At 42.8% G+C, this 17,756-nt stretch overlaps 1 protein-coding gene across 1 annotated transcript in view; it reads left to right on the top strand.

The window, feature by feature from the left end:
• LOC310858344 (multiple PDZ domain protein-like) overlaps positions 1-17,756 on the top strand; it is a gene marked incomplete at both ends in the record, with an annotated part of 68,296 nt that overhangs the window by 26,908 nt on the left and 23,632 nt on the right. Inside the window, 4 exons of the mRNA XM_083764449.1 lie at positions 43-184; positions 3,002-3,200; positions 8,775-9,374; positions 10,967-11,173. Of these exons, the coding sequence (XP_083620575.1) occupies positions 43-184; positions 3,002-3,200; positions 8,775-9,374; positions 10,967-11,173 (1,148 nt within the window). The remainder of the gene's footprint in view (positions 1-42; positions 185-3,001; positions 3,201-8,774; positions 9,375-10,966; positions 11,174-17,756) is intronic.

The raw sequence follows: 17,756 nt of genomic DNA, 5'->3' as shown, positions 1-17,756 counted from the left end.
GTTGACGAAATCTCATCAAGTCTTCCATTTCTCTCTGTGCAGGAAGAAGAAGAAGAAGAAGCGCAGAGTCAGCGCCGCCTCCTCCGCACCATGGAGGACAGCGACAGGCAGCAGGCCCCGCCCCCTGTCCCCCGCACCAGCCTGGAGAGGACCATCACCGTCGTCCGGGGCAACCGTAGCCTTGGTATGTTCCCCGTCTTTCTCGTGCTGCTGGTGGCGGTGGCCATGGTGTCTTCTTGGTGTGTGTACGCCGTCGGCATGGCGATGTTATAGGCGCTGGCGGCGACCTCCCCGAAGAGGAGTTGTGAGCGAAGCCGAAGCTATGTACTTTTAATACCCGAGAGGGTATGGATGAGTTTATTGTGCCATTGAACACAAGTCCATCCAATGCAGAGAGAGCGATAAAATACATAGATGTAGGTTGTAGGTAGTAGCATAGGTAGCACCACAGATATGAGAGAGAGAGAGAGAGAGAGAGAGAGAGAGAGAGAGAGAGAGATGTGCATGATTAGGAGGGACCATAAAGAAAAATGAATCATGTACTCAACTGTATTAATTTGCAGTACTTTGAATATGGCATTTAATATAACAATCTGATATGTGAATGGTTTGTTTATTCAGTTGACCTAGCAGTGCATTTTGTTAATTGCACCAAGACCAAAGCCCAACGCCTGTGTTTGGCTTTGAGAGAAATGATGATGAATGACTTTCTGCACTTTAGTCCAATCTATGCAATACATCTCCATCTGTGCAATACATGAGGAAATAATATAATTACATTTCTGCAAAGGCACCAAGAAAGGCAGTGCGTTAATATTGCCTAATGTAAGAGTTTTAGTTGCTTCCTACCAAAGCATTTGTGAGAATGAAGGTATGGGTGTTTATGCTACTGTAGTTGTTTTTTGGTAGACTGTCATTGCATTACTGTTTAGTGTGAATGTGCATAAATCCTGTGGAGTATTTACCGATATTGATCTGGTAGCTGACATCATGAGCTGAAGCAGTGTAAAACATGATATATTGGGGTATTACAGTGCAGTACAGTAACCTACGATCTATTTGGTGCCACAATAATGCACACTAATAAATATTACTGTTTGTACGAGGACTTGACAGGTGATAATGTTCGTGGTGGTTGATTTAAACTGTAAGGACCTTTGTGGGTTTTAAAGGCAGGTAATTATAGCTTAATAGGAAACATTTGACATTCTGAAATTAGTTTCTTTCTTTTCTTGACTAAAACACATATACAGTAGCTGCCTTCAGACTTGCAGTAATTCTTGTTAGACCTTTTAGAATTGCTTGTCATAACAATTCTTCTTCAAACTTTTGTTATTAAGTGTGTGTGTGTGTGTGCGTGCGTGCGTGCGTGCGTGCGTGCGTGCGTGCGTGCGTGCACGCGCGCGTGAATACTGTAGATACACTGTAGCATAAGTAATTAACTATAACATACTTTATTGTAATGTTATACAGAATGTATCTTCGTCTTTGTGTTTTTGTTCTTTGTACGAGTAGTTAGATTGGGGACCATCGTATCCCATCATGCACTATGATTGTATTGTAATTTGAATGTAACACCAAATAACAATAAAACATTTATTTGATCAAAAATAAGAACAAAGCCATTTATTTGACCAATATCAAATTATGTACGACCATAGTGTTGTGGATGTGCATAGTACGTGTGTGTATTAAAGCAAATTTAATTAATTTATACTTTGGCATGACACATTAGGAAAGTATTTTTCATTTTTCATTGAAAATGGATACTGTTTTGTTTAGTGAAAAGTATACTGTAAGATTGATCAGCCTTTATGCTCGATTTATGTTTCTATATGCCTTTCCTTCACAAAACCACCATATTTTCAACTGAGAGAAGAGAAGACACTTCCCCCACTTAAAAATGCATTATTCTTCTGCACCCCTTGTGGTGCGCTAGGGGGTGCGTGACATGAAAAGGGTAATGGCGGTTTTATGGTGTTATTTAACAGAAACGGCAAAATCCGGTAAAAAAACGTTGTAAGGAGATGTATAGAGCAGCTGCGGGAGTATACAGCAACTGCATGTCTCTCAGTGCAGTGACATTCTGTGATTATTTGCCATAATCATATTAAAAAAGATATCATTTTCGGTCAAATACAACGAGACTACATCAGGTAGGTCAGGAGGTAATAGGGGGTGCACGGCCAAAATCGTTTGGGGACCGCTGTTGTAGGGCAACAAGTTGCAATATTCTAGCCATGGTTACTATGCGAGGCAGCGAGAGAGAGAGAGGGAGAGAGAGAGAGAGAGAGAGAGAGGGAGGGAGGGAGGGAGGGAGGGAGGGACTGATTGTGGCCCTATTCACCTGCTTCTATCCAAGTGCGTCAAGTTAAATGCCGCCTACAGCCTGCCTTGATTATGTCAATGTCAAGTGTTTGCATGCCTGGTATTCTGTGGTGTTATCCTCCAGTCAACAGTGCCCTATGTCCTGTGTGTGTGTTTGTGTGTGTGGGGGGGGGGGGGGGGATGATTGTCAGTGGTGATGTGTAAATGTCAACGTGCAGTGTGCGTGCGTGCGTGCGTGCACGCGCAGGTGCGTGCGTGCGTGCGCACGAGCTAATCTACCCAGCATCTGTCTTGATTACGCTGATTATGTTATGTATCAGTCCGGCTTTGACTCATGTCAGACTAATTTGGCATGAGTTCAAAGTACTGTGTGTGTGTGTGTGTGTGTGTGTGTGTGTGTGTGTGTGTGTGTGTGTGTGTGTGTGTGTGTGTGTGTGTGTGTGTGTGTGTGTGTGTGTGTGTGTGTGTGTGCGCGTGCGTGCACAGAAAAATCCTTAGTGTTAATCTATCCATTTGTAACGCTTGAAAGTTACATACAGATACAGTATGTACACTGTACAGTCTCAGAGTTGAATCGCTGTGACACTCAGGATTTGACTGTATGTGTGTGTGTGTGTGTGTGTGTGTGTGTGTGTGTGTGTGTGTGTGTGCCTGCGTGTGTGCGTGCGTTTAGGCATGTCGGTGTGTGCTATCAAGGACGGCTCGGCCATGCTGGTGCGCAGCGTGGTCCAAGGTGGCAGTGTCAGCCAGGACGGCAGGCTGGCGGTCGGGGACTCTATCCTGGCCATCAACACAGAGCCCACCTCCAACCTGAACAGCACCAGAGCCCGGGCCATGCTCCGCAGACACTCTGTCATGGGACCAGAAATCAGGTGAGGAGCCAAAGCACAATGCAAACAATGAGTGACCTTCTATATGCACTTCCAATTTCACTGATAGCGATTGTGTCGGCCTTCGCTGAGCGGTTATAGTCTGGGACTCAGAAGGTAACCGCTTCGACCCTGAGTAAGAAACATAAGCCCTAGCAGCTCACCCCTGTGGCCTCATCAGAGCCATAAAGCTCTGCAGCTGTAAAAGCTATTTCTCCTTCCCCCAGCGATGAGAAAATACTCCTCTTCCCTGATCCGCTTTCTCTAATTAATACCAAAATCTGTGAAAAGGTCATAATTATGTCCTTGGTTAATTAGACCACTGTACCACACTACTCTTGATCAACTATATCTGCAGATATGTTTGCTCTCTCTCTCTCTCTCTCTCTAAATTTAGAGTAGCCAATTATTTTTCACCCCTTTTTTCCTCCCTGAATTCGCTGTGCCAATTAAACCTCCCCACACATTTCTGACTGCGGTTTTGCCATTACATGTTGTATTCCCTACTGGCTCACCTGCCACCGCTGAGGAGCCCTCGCTGAGCGGACATACTGTAACGCCTCCGTCCTACTCCTCCCGCTCAGCACACCCCGCTGGCATGAACCGCTCCACCCCGTAGGAGGAACACAGGTTGCGGGGCCAATTTGTGTTTGTGGCCGTTGGCAGGCCAGATGCACCATGGTGACAGCAGCACTGTTGATTTTGTTGACTGATACCATGACGAAAAATGTTCGTCGACTAACTCTTTTCACTGATGAAAACTAAATGGAAACTAAATGAAAACTAAGCTGTGATGACTAAAACTAAGACTAAATAGACCAATTATTTGTTTACGATCATTGGGACTGGGCGCACGGGTGACTGTTTCATGTAATCAATTCCCAACAGATCTCCAAACCTGTTGTTTTGGAGAGCGCTGGTTTCAGTTCATTCAACCTCCTCTTGTGTGTTGGCTAGTGAGGAGCACCCTAGGAGACATTTATACTTCAAAGCGCAACAGTGTTGCGCACAGAGAACAGCCTATATACACGCTCACATCGCATCGCGGATGCGACTGTTGTGAGCGTAGATGTCTGCGTGCGCGACACCATCGTGGGACGAAGCATAGATTATACTTGATGGGCTGCAGGTGAGCGTGCAGCCATGAACAAACATTTCATGAGCGCACCTCCCGTTCTTATGACAGCGACTGGAGGTGTGGTTTTGAGGACAACTGCTTTGAATACACCCTTTGTCAGCCTTCTGATTGGTCCCTGACTGACTAACCAGCAGGCCTCTTTATGCCTTGTTCCGCCCTGGTTCCGCCTTGTTTATGTTGAATTTCTAAAAACATCATTTTTGGACAAAACTAAAAACAAACATGATATGCCCAGTCACCATGCTGCACCTGTGATGTTCACACCAAGTTTAAAATAAGAATTTAATGCACAGAATATCAATATGAAAGCAAATGAAAAACATGGTATTTCAATGGTAGTGGATGTAGAGAGTGGATTTTTGTCCAACCACGAAACGGCAACCAATGGGTGCGAAGAGGGGCACAACTACGGGCGGGACTTGACAAAGGGTCAATTGCTATTATTGTTCACACACACAACAGAAACCAATGGATTATATATTTCAAGAGTGAGAGAATACAATAAAAATCCTAATCGTTCTTCCTCCACTCTGGGAGAAAAACATCATCTGAAAGTTTGATTGGGCATTTTTTATACGTGAGTGCATTGCACGCGCATGCTGTTGCTTATCAGTGTGACGTCGTCTGTTAACATGTTGACAATTTTCTCAACAAATAAAAACTAGACTAAAATTTTAGAAAGGGACTAGTGGACGAGTGATTCAGTATAAGTTAGAGTCAATTTACACTCGGTTGCATGCTGAAAATAGCAGATCTAGAAGCTCACAACTGCGATGCGTTGTGAACTTGTAGATCTGCTATTTTCAGCCATTACGACTGCATCAAGGCCCGCCAAAATACATTTTTGTTGAGATTTAGTCGACTAAAACTAGACTAACGCTAAAACATTTCAATATGACTAAAAACTAAATTAAGTTTTATTCCAAAGAAAATCTACATTTGCTGCCAAAACCAACACTGCATGGTGAGTTCAAATCCCCTGACTAGGGGGTTTGAATACGATCATACGAAATTAGGAGTAATTAGGAGTAGATTCCATGTTTTTATTGAAACCTTTTCACTTTGTACTTTCACTTTGCACTTAGCTTTTTCAGAAACGAGAAATGTCCACGAAAAAGCCAGCATTTGATGTTAATGTTGAACGTTCACATTAATTTGAAAAAAATTAAAAAAGCACAAAGAAAAAGATGAATCACAAACATTTTATTTTGTTGGATACGTTATTGGCATAATAATCACAATACCCTTCATTTGATCATGTGGTACAAACAAACAAAGTGCCTGCTTTCAGTGCATGGTGTGTGGTGCTTTCACTTTTGATACACAAGAGATCAATCAAGCCAATAGAAAAACTAACTTAGTACTCTGAATGTTTTCCTAGAGCTGCTCAGTCAAATCGTGCCCGCTGCCGTAGCTCATATGAGTGAGTATGGGTGCTTACTATATGTGTTCTGTGTCGTGACAGGCGTACCGCACATTTCCATCAGTCACTGTTCCCCTGCGACAGTGACTATAGCTGATCATCTCATTATGCGTTGCCATTCATTGTCTTAAACTCTAAATCACTGCCACACACATTGTGTATATGATGTCTCTTCTGTCGAGTGTGACCATACTATGTCCTAGCAATGATGTTAAATTATTGCTTGCTAGTGTACAGCCTAATCTAACAGTTCTTCAATAATTGAAGAATTTCAGTATGGTTTCACACTATTGCCCACAATATGTTGTTGTCTGTCTCTCTCTCTCTTTCTCTCTGTCTCTCTGTCTCTGTCTCTGTCTCTGTCTCTGTCTCTGTCTCTGTCTCTGTCTCTCTCTCTCTCTCTCTCTCTCTCTCTCTCTCTCTCTCTCTCTCTCTCTCTCTCTCTCTCTCGTTTTCTCTCTCTCTCTCTCTCGTTTTCTCCCTCTCTCACCTTGTTCTCTCTCACACTCTATTTCATGCAAGTGTAGGAGGGTCCAACTATACAAAAGAAAGAAAAAACACTTCTTTCCCTAGAAAATGTCCTGAATAATTCATACCTCATCTCACCTTCAGCAGTGTGTGCTCCTGAATTAAAAGTGCTCTAAAAAGCCCCTTGCACATCCGCAAAGGACGCACACACGCACACACACACACACACACACACACACACACACACACACACACACACACACACACAAGCACACGCACCGCACACACTCGCAGCATTGCTTCATTCTTAACTTGACAGCTTTTCATACAAACTAACAGAGCGAGATGGGGGTGTGTGTGTGTGTGTGTGTGTGTGTGTGTGGGAAGTTGAGTTGTTTTGGCATGCTCAGAATGAGACACATCTCTGAGGTTGAGTGCTTATCTCCATGAGGATGCTGTTGAGACGAGACAGCCTGTCGACATGGCTCAGACACAACAGCTCCATATCCTCACTGTCGGCCATAAACCCCCTATCTCCATATTTCTACTTTTATATCCACCCCCCCCCCCCTGAATTATTACCCTACGTTTTCGTGCAACAGTGGCACACTAAAGCATCAAAAATAGTAGTGTCTGTGGGTTTTATAAATATTGAACCAATGAAAAGTACACAATATGCAATGTGCCAGAAAGGCAAATGTGTCTATTTCTGGCTGATTGCAACGGCCTGCCCATATGCACATCTGGCTGATTGTAACGGCCTGCCCATATGCACATCTGGCTGATTGTAACGGCCTGCCCATATGCACATCACGCCCATTTTGCTATTATGTCACAGCTTCCTCTCTTACATCTGACATTTCAGTCGACTCATTCCTGTTTTGGTCGCTGTAGAAGCAACCTTGCTGATCCATAACAATACATCTTCCTCTGGGAAGATTTTATCTATATCTCATTCCATAGGGAACTCTGTGCATGCATATAGAATCCATAATGGTCATGACATTTTCTTCATCATCATCATCATCATCGTAACCGTGTCCAGTGTTTGCTTATCATACGTTATCACACAGAATGGAAGTCAATGTTTAACCACTTAAACCCTAGTCTCGTGTATCCAGACAACTATTCTACCACCTCCGAATGCTATATAGAGTCTGGAACTACACCTCTGAATGCTATATAGAGTCTGGAACTACACCTCCGAATGCTATATAGTCTGGAACTACACCTCTGAATGCTATATAGAGTCTGGAACTACACCTCCGAATAGAGTCTGGAACTACACCTCCTGAATGCTATATAGAGTCTGGAACTACACCTCCTGAATGCTATATAGAGTCTGGAACTACACCTCCTGAATGCTATATAGAGTCTGGAACTACACCTCCTGAATGCTATATAGAGTCTGGAACTACACCTCCTGAATGCTATATAGAGTCTGGAACTACACCTCTGAATGCTATATAGAGTCTGGAACTACACCTCCTGAATGCTATATAGAGTCTGGAACTACACCTCCGAATGCTATATAGAGTCTGGAACTACACCTCCGAATGCTATATAGAGTCTGGAACCGAATGCTATATAGAGTCTGGAACTACACCTCCGAATGCTATAGCCTATAGAGTCTGGAACTACACCTCCGAATGCTATATAGAGTCTGTAACTACACCTCCCGAAATCCGAGTAAGGAAGCTGCTATTTCCGTTCACGAAAACATATTTTATAGCTACAAGCTATATGCTTAGATGATTTCTATTTATTTTAGGATAAATGTGCACGACGAAACGGAAGTGGGGAGGAGGCTCTACTTCCGCTTTATATTTTACTCATGATAGAACTTCCGTTTCTCCAGACTGTATGATGGAAGTATTTGGAAATTACGAAAGGCAACAGTCTGACAAGGCGAGACTACTTAAACCCCGACATCATCATTGTGGGGATGACTTTAGCAGAAAATAGCAGATGAACAAGCTCAGCTTGATCTGCTATTTTCAGCCAAGATATATCATTTTAGAGAGTGAAAACAGAAAAAACACTAGTGTAGAGCCCTGAGGTACTCCGGTAAACCATAGAGGGTTTAAGGGGTTAAGCTCAATGGGCTATATGCACAAACGCCATTTTTTTAAAGAACTTTCCCTACTTCCTTCACAGGTGTTACCGCTGATACTGATGAAGGCTCTGTTCCATTCTGGTCAAACAGAGTCAGGGTGCTGCTATTGTGCGTGTTGGCTCACTGGAAACACTCTGCTACACCAGTGGGTCTCAAAGTGTCCTTGAGTGGGTTCCAAAAGGCCCTGTACAGGTGTACAAATGTTACCAAATGGACCCATTTGCACACTCTCAGAGTTATGGGGGTCCTTGAAATTAAAAATTTTGAGAACCACTGCACACTAAATGGAACCGAGCCTTAATTAGTATCATCAGTAACACCAGGGAAGCAGGGAAGCGGCCTGGAAGGAGGAAGAGTTATTCTGTGTGCATAGAGCCCATTCAACTCACACTGGAGTTCCACCGTTCACCTTCACTGCCTCTCTCTCCCCAGCATCACCTACGTGGCAGCCCACCAGGTGGAGGAACACAGGGCCCGTTTGGGCCTCGCCCCCCTGGCCTCCGTCACAGCGGAGAGTGCTTCCCTGTCGCCCATTCCCCCAAGCCCGTCTCCGGAACCGCTGACAACCACGTCGCCCGGTCCGGTCAGAAGTCCAGCTGCGTCGCGTCTGACCACGACGTCACCCGGCCCGGTCACGGTTCCAGCTGCATCTCGTCTGACCGCGTCAGCTGCTCCGGTCACGGTTCCAGCTGCATCTCGTCTGACCGCGTCAGCTGCTCCGGTCACGGTTCCAGCTGCATCTCGTCTGACCGCGTCAGCTGCTCCGGTCACGGTTCCAGCTGCATCTCGTCTGACCGCGTCAGCTGCTCCGGTCACGGTTCCAGCTGCATCTCGTCTGACCGCGTCAGCTGCTCCGGTCACGGTTCCAGCTGCATCTCGTCTGACCGCGTCAGCTGCTCCGGTCACAGGTCCGGCGGCGGTCAAGCCCCCTGACTTATTCAAGTCAAAGACACAGCTGCAAGCACCAGGCAAAGAACCAACAGTCTCTACTACTACTACTACTACTACTACTACTGCCATCTCAGATACAAGGTATTGTAAGAACAAACAGGCAGGTGTGTTCGTCCACGCACACTCACACACACACAGGCTCACGCACACACACAGGCTCACACACACACACACACACACACACACACACACACACACACACACACACAATCCTCGACTGGGGTAAATCAGAAGGGCTTGCATCTGATTACCGATTGCATTCACATTCATTGTGGAGAGGGAGCAATAAACTAAATGTGTTGTTCCATTGCCAAAATGGGGTGCTTTCTGCCTGGTATTCTCTCAGCCACCGTAATTTTCTGTGATAAAGAAGGAAAATGGCATCTGTGGGTGTTGAAGCTCTTGGGTTATATTTAGCCCCCTCTCCTATGGATCTTCTGGTGCTGACTGTCAGCAAAAATGAATAGTCTCGCTTCTGCCTGTTGTCGCTCTCTCTCTCTCTCTCTCTCTCCATCTTCATGCCAGTGCCTTCACTCCTCCCTCCTTCACTCTTAATTCTCTCCACAGCCTTGACTATTATCTTTCACCCCCCCCACCCCCTCACCTCTTTCTCTCTCGTCTCTCGTTTGTCTCGAGGCTGCTCATGTCTCTTTGTGTAGACATGCTTCCTCATGTGTCTTCATCATCTTCCATAGTGTTCTGGTCCCTGTACATCCCTATACCTCTGACCCCCTCTTCTTCTTTTTCGTCTTCTTCTTCTTCTTCTTCTTCTCCTTCTTCACTTTCTTCTTCCTCTCCTGGTATTCAACCCCGGCAGGAACCATTAGTCGTCCTCTCTCTCTATAACCTGTCTGGCTATAGGCTCCTGCTTTGTAGATAATATAGCAATGCTATCACTCACCCCAATGCGCTTATTACGCTCCTCCTCTGCTTAAACATATTCATGAAAAAATCTTCCCTTCGCCTTCTTCCTCGGCTCACGCAAGCACACACACACTGACACACCAGCACGTGCAGTAAATAGGCCTCCATGCTGCGACCTCCCCAGCAGAAAATTTTTATTTTCAGGGCTATTTGCTCTCAAAATTCCATATCTTCATGAGGCCTTCCAGTAGCCTATCTGCCACCATTGTCCATGTGTCATGCAGTGTCAGTCCTTGAGAAAATAACAAAATACTCTGACAGCCGCCACCGTCACACAGGCACTCATTACTGTATGTCAGCTTGAACCTTTTGAAATATTCTCACACACACGCACTTGCGCACGCACGCACGCACGCACACACACACGCACACACACACACACACACACACACACACACACACACAGCTGCACACACGCGCACACACACGCCTGCGCACTATATCATATATTGTGCATTCACTGTAGGCACCACTGCTGCTAAATGAAAATCTCACACTTCCAAAGGTTCAGGCCACAAAGGACGATGTTAATCAATCCAAGAGAGAGTGTAACTCACAACGTCGCATCTCGACACGTGATGTAGATTATATCATACAGTAGATCAGACAATTTTTGCTTGACACTGTCATGTGACAAAGTATAAACTAGGGCATTAATTTATGACCAAAATATATAAAGATGAAATATGTAGATACAAGGTCTCTCTCCGACAGTGACGATAATATTTCTTCTTTTTTTTCCCCACCAGTTGCCGGATCCCAAAGCCTCCATGTGAAAAAGAGAAGAGAGGAACAGAGCAGGATGGAGAGAGAGTGGATGGCATGAGGAGAGGGCAGAATGGAGCTGATCTGAAGATACCGAGGGTGGAGGTGGAGATGAAAGCGGAGGACGGTGAGGAGGTGGAAGACGAGGAGCTTCATTCTCCCTCCAGCCTGTCTTGGGGGAAACCCCGGAGGTCAGTCAACTGCTGATGCTGAGCATCATTGTCACATCCTGCATGGCCCATTTGGTTTCTTTAAGATTGTTTTAGCCCCACCTGCCCCACCTGCAGTTAGGAGAACTCACTCCCAATCTTCACCTGCAGATAGGAGATCTCACTCCCAATCTTCACCTGCAGATAGGAGGTCTCACTCCCAATCTTCACCTGCAGATAGGAGATCTCACTCCCAATCTTCACCTGCAGATAGGAGATCTCACTCCCAATCTTCACCTGTAGATAGGAGATCTCACTCCCAATCTTCCGCCGTAGTCTGAAAACCCACCTCTTCAGACTCCCGTAGCACTTGCCGTAGCCTAGCCCCTTAGATAGCACTTTATGAAGACTTAGATAGTATTTTAAACAGACTTATAGCGTGTTACATAGACAGCACTAGAATTGCATTTTATGTAGTCATAGCACTTTATAGTACACATGTATAATATATAATATAGTATAGTGTAGTTTACCGGTAGTTTACATAGATGCTCCACTGGTTCTTAGCTTACGCATGTTTCATGATAACTACTTTTTATATATGTATGCCATGCTTTTTGTTATTGCTTAATGTAAGTCGCTCTGGATTAAGAGCGTCTGCTAACGCCTAAATTGTCATAACAATGTCGGTATTTGTACATTTTTAATTATGTATTTAATTTCACATTGAAAGCTTCTGTTATTCTTCATAACATGTGTTAATCCTTCAGTTAATATAACCCACCCAGTTTAATCCACTTTGGTCCATTGGGTGTGAGGTGCAGCAGGGGTTTGGGTGGCTTATAGACTCAGGGTCTTGTAATATAAGATGTTTGAGTTATTGGCAGTTTCCAACTAACACAGTTGTCAATTCCACCAGCGCCCACGTTGTACAGTATAATTACAGATTATACAACAGGTCGTGTCGAGGAAGCAATCTGATTGGTTGAAGCAACCTTCTAGCCATTCCTTAAAACAGCATTATGGAACACCTAATCAAAACAAAGAATTCAGCTGTGCTGTTCTCCCAGAGCGCAGCGGACTCGGTTGCTAGGCTAGCTAGTTTCTTGGGACATTTGTGGTCGTAGTGGCCAGTGGCTACATCTGCGCTTCTTACAGAACTCGCCTTCGGCTCGTTCCTGCAGCAACGCAGGCGTGCCATTAATGACAGTACCCATTTTCATCCAATAATATGCTGACGAGATGACAATGCTAGACACTATACTCTCTGTTGAATGTACAAACACTGCGGCCTCACATGCATTACAAACACAAGTTAAACGGTACACTAAAATATGTTTCTGGAAACATTTGCGGTGAGGAAGAGGCGATGCCGTGACATAAACTCGTACTGCCTCGTTGAGCGAACGGGAGTTTAAACTCTAATCCATAGCCCACAGGGACGGTCAGCTGATCCGGTCAGTGGACAGCCTGCCTGTTGTGTCTCAGTTCAGACTGTGGAGCTACAGCCAAGCACTGAACTGTAGCCAATGATTCAATGCCAAACGTTTTCATGGAAAGGACATTTATTAGCCTGCGGACCCACATTTGTACGGCTCTAGCAGTCACTTTCAACCGTTTTCATTTAAGGACCCCCAGTTGGACATCCATTTAGCTACGGACGCCCATTTTAACAGCATTTCTATATCTGGGACCCCCAAATTATATTTAAAATCAATGTTCATTTAACTCTGAGTCACTCTGAGTCTGAGTCCATTTGGTTCCATTTGTACACTCTCTGAGTTACAGACTCATAAGGGTCCATTTGGTTCCTAAACTATCATTTAGCTGGGGACCCCCTGAACTCCCTCAAGGACCCCTGGGGGTCCCCGGACCCCACTTTGGGAACCACTGCAATAGACAGCTGGCATTAGTCGTCCATCAGTCTTTCATAACTGGTTTTGATAATGAAAGCCTAACTTAGAATGAGCATTTTATTAGGTTGATATGTTAAGATATCACAGCCGTCTTTAGTTTTGGACATAAATACAGAACCAGTACATGTCCTGTAATGACTGCATGCTCAGTTGAGCAAAACTGCTTTATTGGAGTCGGACATGCCTCAAGGTGCAGCTTTAGACCAATGCGCCATAGATTGCTTATACATTAACTTTGAGTCCCTGTTTGCGAGCACAGTTCCACAGCTTTGTGGGAAATGGACTTGGCCTTGTCCCTGGCAAACTTTTGTTATAATGTTCCTTTTTTTTATCATAAAATCCAATTACTGAATGTCATTCTCCAGGTTTTCTTCAGAATATGTATGGCATTGATTTATGTTCACTAGCACCAGTGGTTCTCAAATGTTTGCTTTTCAAGGACCCCTGAAACTCTAGAGTGTACAAATGGAAAAACTCTCAGAGTTACAGACCTGTTGTGGTCATTCGGGGCTATCTCATTATCCTCGTCCACTCATTTTATATGTCCGTGACAAAAACACATTTGCAAAAATGTCCACCACAAGCCAGCGATGATCCCTGTTTGTGTGGCAAGATACTATACAGTTTAGAGCAATCAGAGATTAAATCCCTTGCCTATATATAATATTTATGATTCTTATCCGTCACATATTTCACAGGAGCTGAACCACATGAAAAAAAACAACTTTCATGTCTCTGTCTTCCGAGTGATGCACCATTGCAGGATCACGTCAAGGGGAACACACTTAAAGACAACGCAGGCTCTAATATACCAACGGCCACTCTATAGCCACCATCACACATGAACGCTGGAAAATGTCTCTGGAATCAGGTCGGGACATTTAGTGGGGTTCCGTCTCCATGTTAAATTTAGTTGTCATTTACAACTCATGTAAAAGTTTCACTTTCAGTACTAATTTGAAGGTGAGGGTCTATAGATCCATTTTGGTAAGAGTGGCAATCACCAAAATAAAATAATTGGCCTATAGGGGGCGTAGTCAGGTGCCAACCCCCATCAGCCCTACCAAAATATGTAAACTGTTGTAACTTTTGATTAAATTATCCAATCTGAACATATGAGATATGTATGGATTCACAATCAGGAGTAGCAGTTGGTACTTAAACCTTATTACACATATAATATTTGTTTCCACCCAGTATTGGTGTAAATCCACAAAAATAGCAGGAAAAACTTGCTAAAAACTAGTAGTGGGGTCCCTAGACAGACCGTCATTTACAACTCAACAAAAGTTTTACTTTCACTTCTAATTTGTAGATAATGACCTATAGAACAATTTTAGTTCGAGTGGCAAGTCTACAAATTAAAGGTATATTCAGTGATTTCACTCAAAAAACCTTAGGTTTCGTTTTTGGCTGTGGGACCCAGCCTTTCGTCCAATCAGGATAGAGAGTCAAAAACGAAACCTAAGGTTTTTTGACCCCCAGGGGTTAACTGGGGACAGGGAGGAACTCCTTATATGGCCAGCACACTCTATAGTAGGGAGGATTATCACAACAAAACAAAAAAATAAGTGATATTTGAATTAAGTGAAATCACTGAATATACCTTTAAGAAAAATTTAAAAATGTCTTAATTTTCTTATATTGCTGTTTTTTCTTTGTTTTTCTTGCTATATCAAGTTAATCCTGTGTGAGGAATCAACTGGATTTCAAATATTAATGTTTTGAATAATCTGATATAGAAACAAAATAAAGATTGCTGCCAATGTACATTGAATTACTACATTACGCCTAACTTCTATCCTGTTGAACCTAGAATGGTGATGTTGGTGCCTATACCTATGTTATCATGAATGACTAATGACTATAAAAACAAAATACATATAATAGGACAATATATAATATGTCACACAAATGAGACAATGCCGTACATATGTGGGAAACTAAAGTTAGATATTGGAATATAATACACCACTCCTGTGTTATATTTGTTTATTTTATTTTATTAGTTATACTATGTACTGCCACTATAGGGGGCAGAGTAGCAGTTGTGTCTTAATTGTTCAGACTTGGTAGCTTTTTAGTTATAAAACTAAGCATACTGCAGAAGAGCATGAGCTGCACTGATTGCTCTCTTGTGGTATTGATATTTTGAAGGTAAGCAAAAAAGTTAAACATGTCATGAGGATCCTAAAGTGTTTTTTATGAATATGGATAGTCATGGAGTGCCACGATACGGTCTTCTCCCAGCGCAACTTCCTTGTCGTTTATCTCTTGGGTGAGTTCTACCTTCTGGAATGAATGGTCTGCTGCATATGTTTCTTCACCACAAAAGAGACATTTTTTTTTACGATTAACAGGTGCACCAGTCCAGCATGATCTTCTTCCCAATGCCACAGCACCTCCAGAATGCCTTTTTTTGCACTGTCAAGTGCTGTTGCCCTGTAAAGATGCGGACAAGTTGTATGCCAGGATGCACGATTTAGCTTCATGGATTCTGCATCTGGAAGTTCAACGTCTGGGTGGGGAGAAGCGTCAATTGCTCTGAACTGACTTGCAAGGCCTATGATGTCTGTGTAGGCTCCTTCTCTACGACTGGCAACTGGATTTGCAAGAGGGCAAACAAGTCTTTCCTCAGTTCGCTTTTGGCACAAAATGCACAACTGCCATTTCGTTGTCCCAGCCATAACAGTATATCACAGACAAATACTTTAACCAGGTTAAGTTTTCTGTTAGGGTCATATCATGACAAAATATAGAAAATATTATTATATTACTATATGATTATATAACTTTTGTATTTAACAGTTTGCCTCAACATATTAATACAAGAAAACAGTCAGCAGTGCATATAGCTACATTCACATTTACCATTGTAATAATAATGAAAATAATGACATGTCATGAAGGATCCTAAAGTGTTTTTTATGAATATGGATAGTCATGTGGGATAAGTGGCCAAAGTACTACATCCCAATAGTATGAGCTAGCATTAACCAAAGTAGCCTGTAGGTATAGCACAGGCTAAAACTAAAGGCTAGCTACAGTATAGCAATTATGCTGAGGAAGAAATTGTGTTTTCATTATTTTCATTATTATTACAATGGTAAATGTGAATGTAGCTATATGCACTGCTGACTGTTTTCTTGTATTACTATGTTGAGGCAAACTGTTAAATACAAAAGTTATATAATAATATAGTAATATAATAATATAATATTTTCTATATTTTGTCATGATATGACCCTAACAGAAAACTTAACCTGGATAAAGTATTTGTCTGTTATGGCTGGGACAACGAAATGGCAGTTGTGCATTATGTGCCAAAAGCGAACTGAGGAAAGACTTGTTTGCCCTCTTGCAAATCCAGTTGCCAGTCGTAGAGAAGAAGCCTACACAGACATCATAGGCCTTGCAAGTCAGTTCAGAGCAATTGACGCTTCTCCCCACCCAGACGTTGAACTTCCAGATGCAGAATCCATGAAGCTAAATCGTGCATCCTGGCATACAACTTGTCCGCATCTTTACAGGGCAACAGCACTTGACAGTGCAAAAAAGGTATTCTGGAGGTGCTGTGGCATTGGGAAGAAGATCATGCCGGACTGGTGCACCTGTTAATCGTATTAAATGTCTCTTTTGTGGTGAAGAAACATATGCAGCAGACCATTCATTCCAGAAGGTAGAACTCACCCAAGAGATAAACGACAAGGAAGTTGCGCTGGGAGAAGACCGTATCGTGGCACTCCATGACTATCCATATTCATAAAAAACACTTTAGGATCCTTCATGACATGTTTAACTTTTTTGCTTACCTTCAAAATATCAATACCACAAGAGAGCAATCAGTGCAGCTCATGCTCTTCTGCAGTATGCTTAGTTTTATAACTAAAAAGCTACCAAGTCTGAACAATTAAGACACACCTGCTACTCTGCCCCCTATAGTGGCAGTACATAGTATAACTAATTAAATAAAATAAACAAATATAACACAGGAGTGGTGTATTATATTCCAATATCTAACTTTAGTTCCCCACATATGTACGACATTGTCTCATTTGTGTGAAATATTATATATTGTCCTATTATATGTATTTTGTTTTTATACAATTAGTCATTCATGATAACATAGGTATAGGCACCAACATCACCATTCTAGGTTCAACAGGATATAAGTTAGGCGTAATGTAGTAATTCAAGTGGCAGCCATCTTTATTTTGTTTCTATATCAGATTATTCAAAACATTAATATTTGAAATCCAGTTGATTCCTCACACAGGATTAACTTGATATAGCAAGAAAATAAAGACATTTTTCAAATAAACATAATTCCGATTTTGGCCATTTTGGAAATTTGGCAAAATAATATATTTCTTTAATTTGTAGACTTGCCACTCGAACTAAAATTGTTCTTTAGGTCATTCTCTACAAATTAGAAGTGAAAGTTAAGCTTTTGTTGAGTTGTAAATGACGGTCTGTCTAGGGACCCCACTACTAGTTTTTAGCTCGTTTTTCCTGCTATTTTTGTGGATATACACCAATACTGGGTGGAAAGAAATATTATATGTGTAATAAGGTTTAAGTACCAAATGCTACTCCTGATTGTGAATCCATACATATCTCATATGTTCAGATTGGATAATTTAATCAAAAGTTACAACAGTACATATTTTGGTAGGGCTGATGGGGGTTGGCACCTGACTACGCCCCCT

This window comes from Protomyctophum parallelum, assembly GCF_964188405.1.
Source record: "Protomyctophum parallelum genome assembly, chromosome: 5".
Taxonomy (NCBI): Eukaryota; Metazoa; Chordata; class Actinopteri; order Myctophiformes; family Myctophidae; genus Protomyctophum; species Protomyctophum parallelum.
The sequence above is the reverse complement of the archived record's forward strand: the minus strand, read 5'-3'. Positions and strand labels throughout refer to the sequence as shown.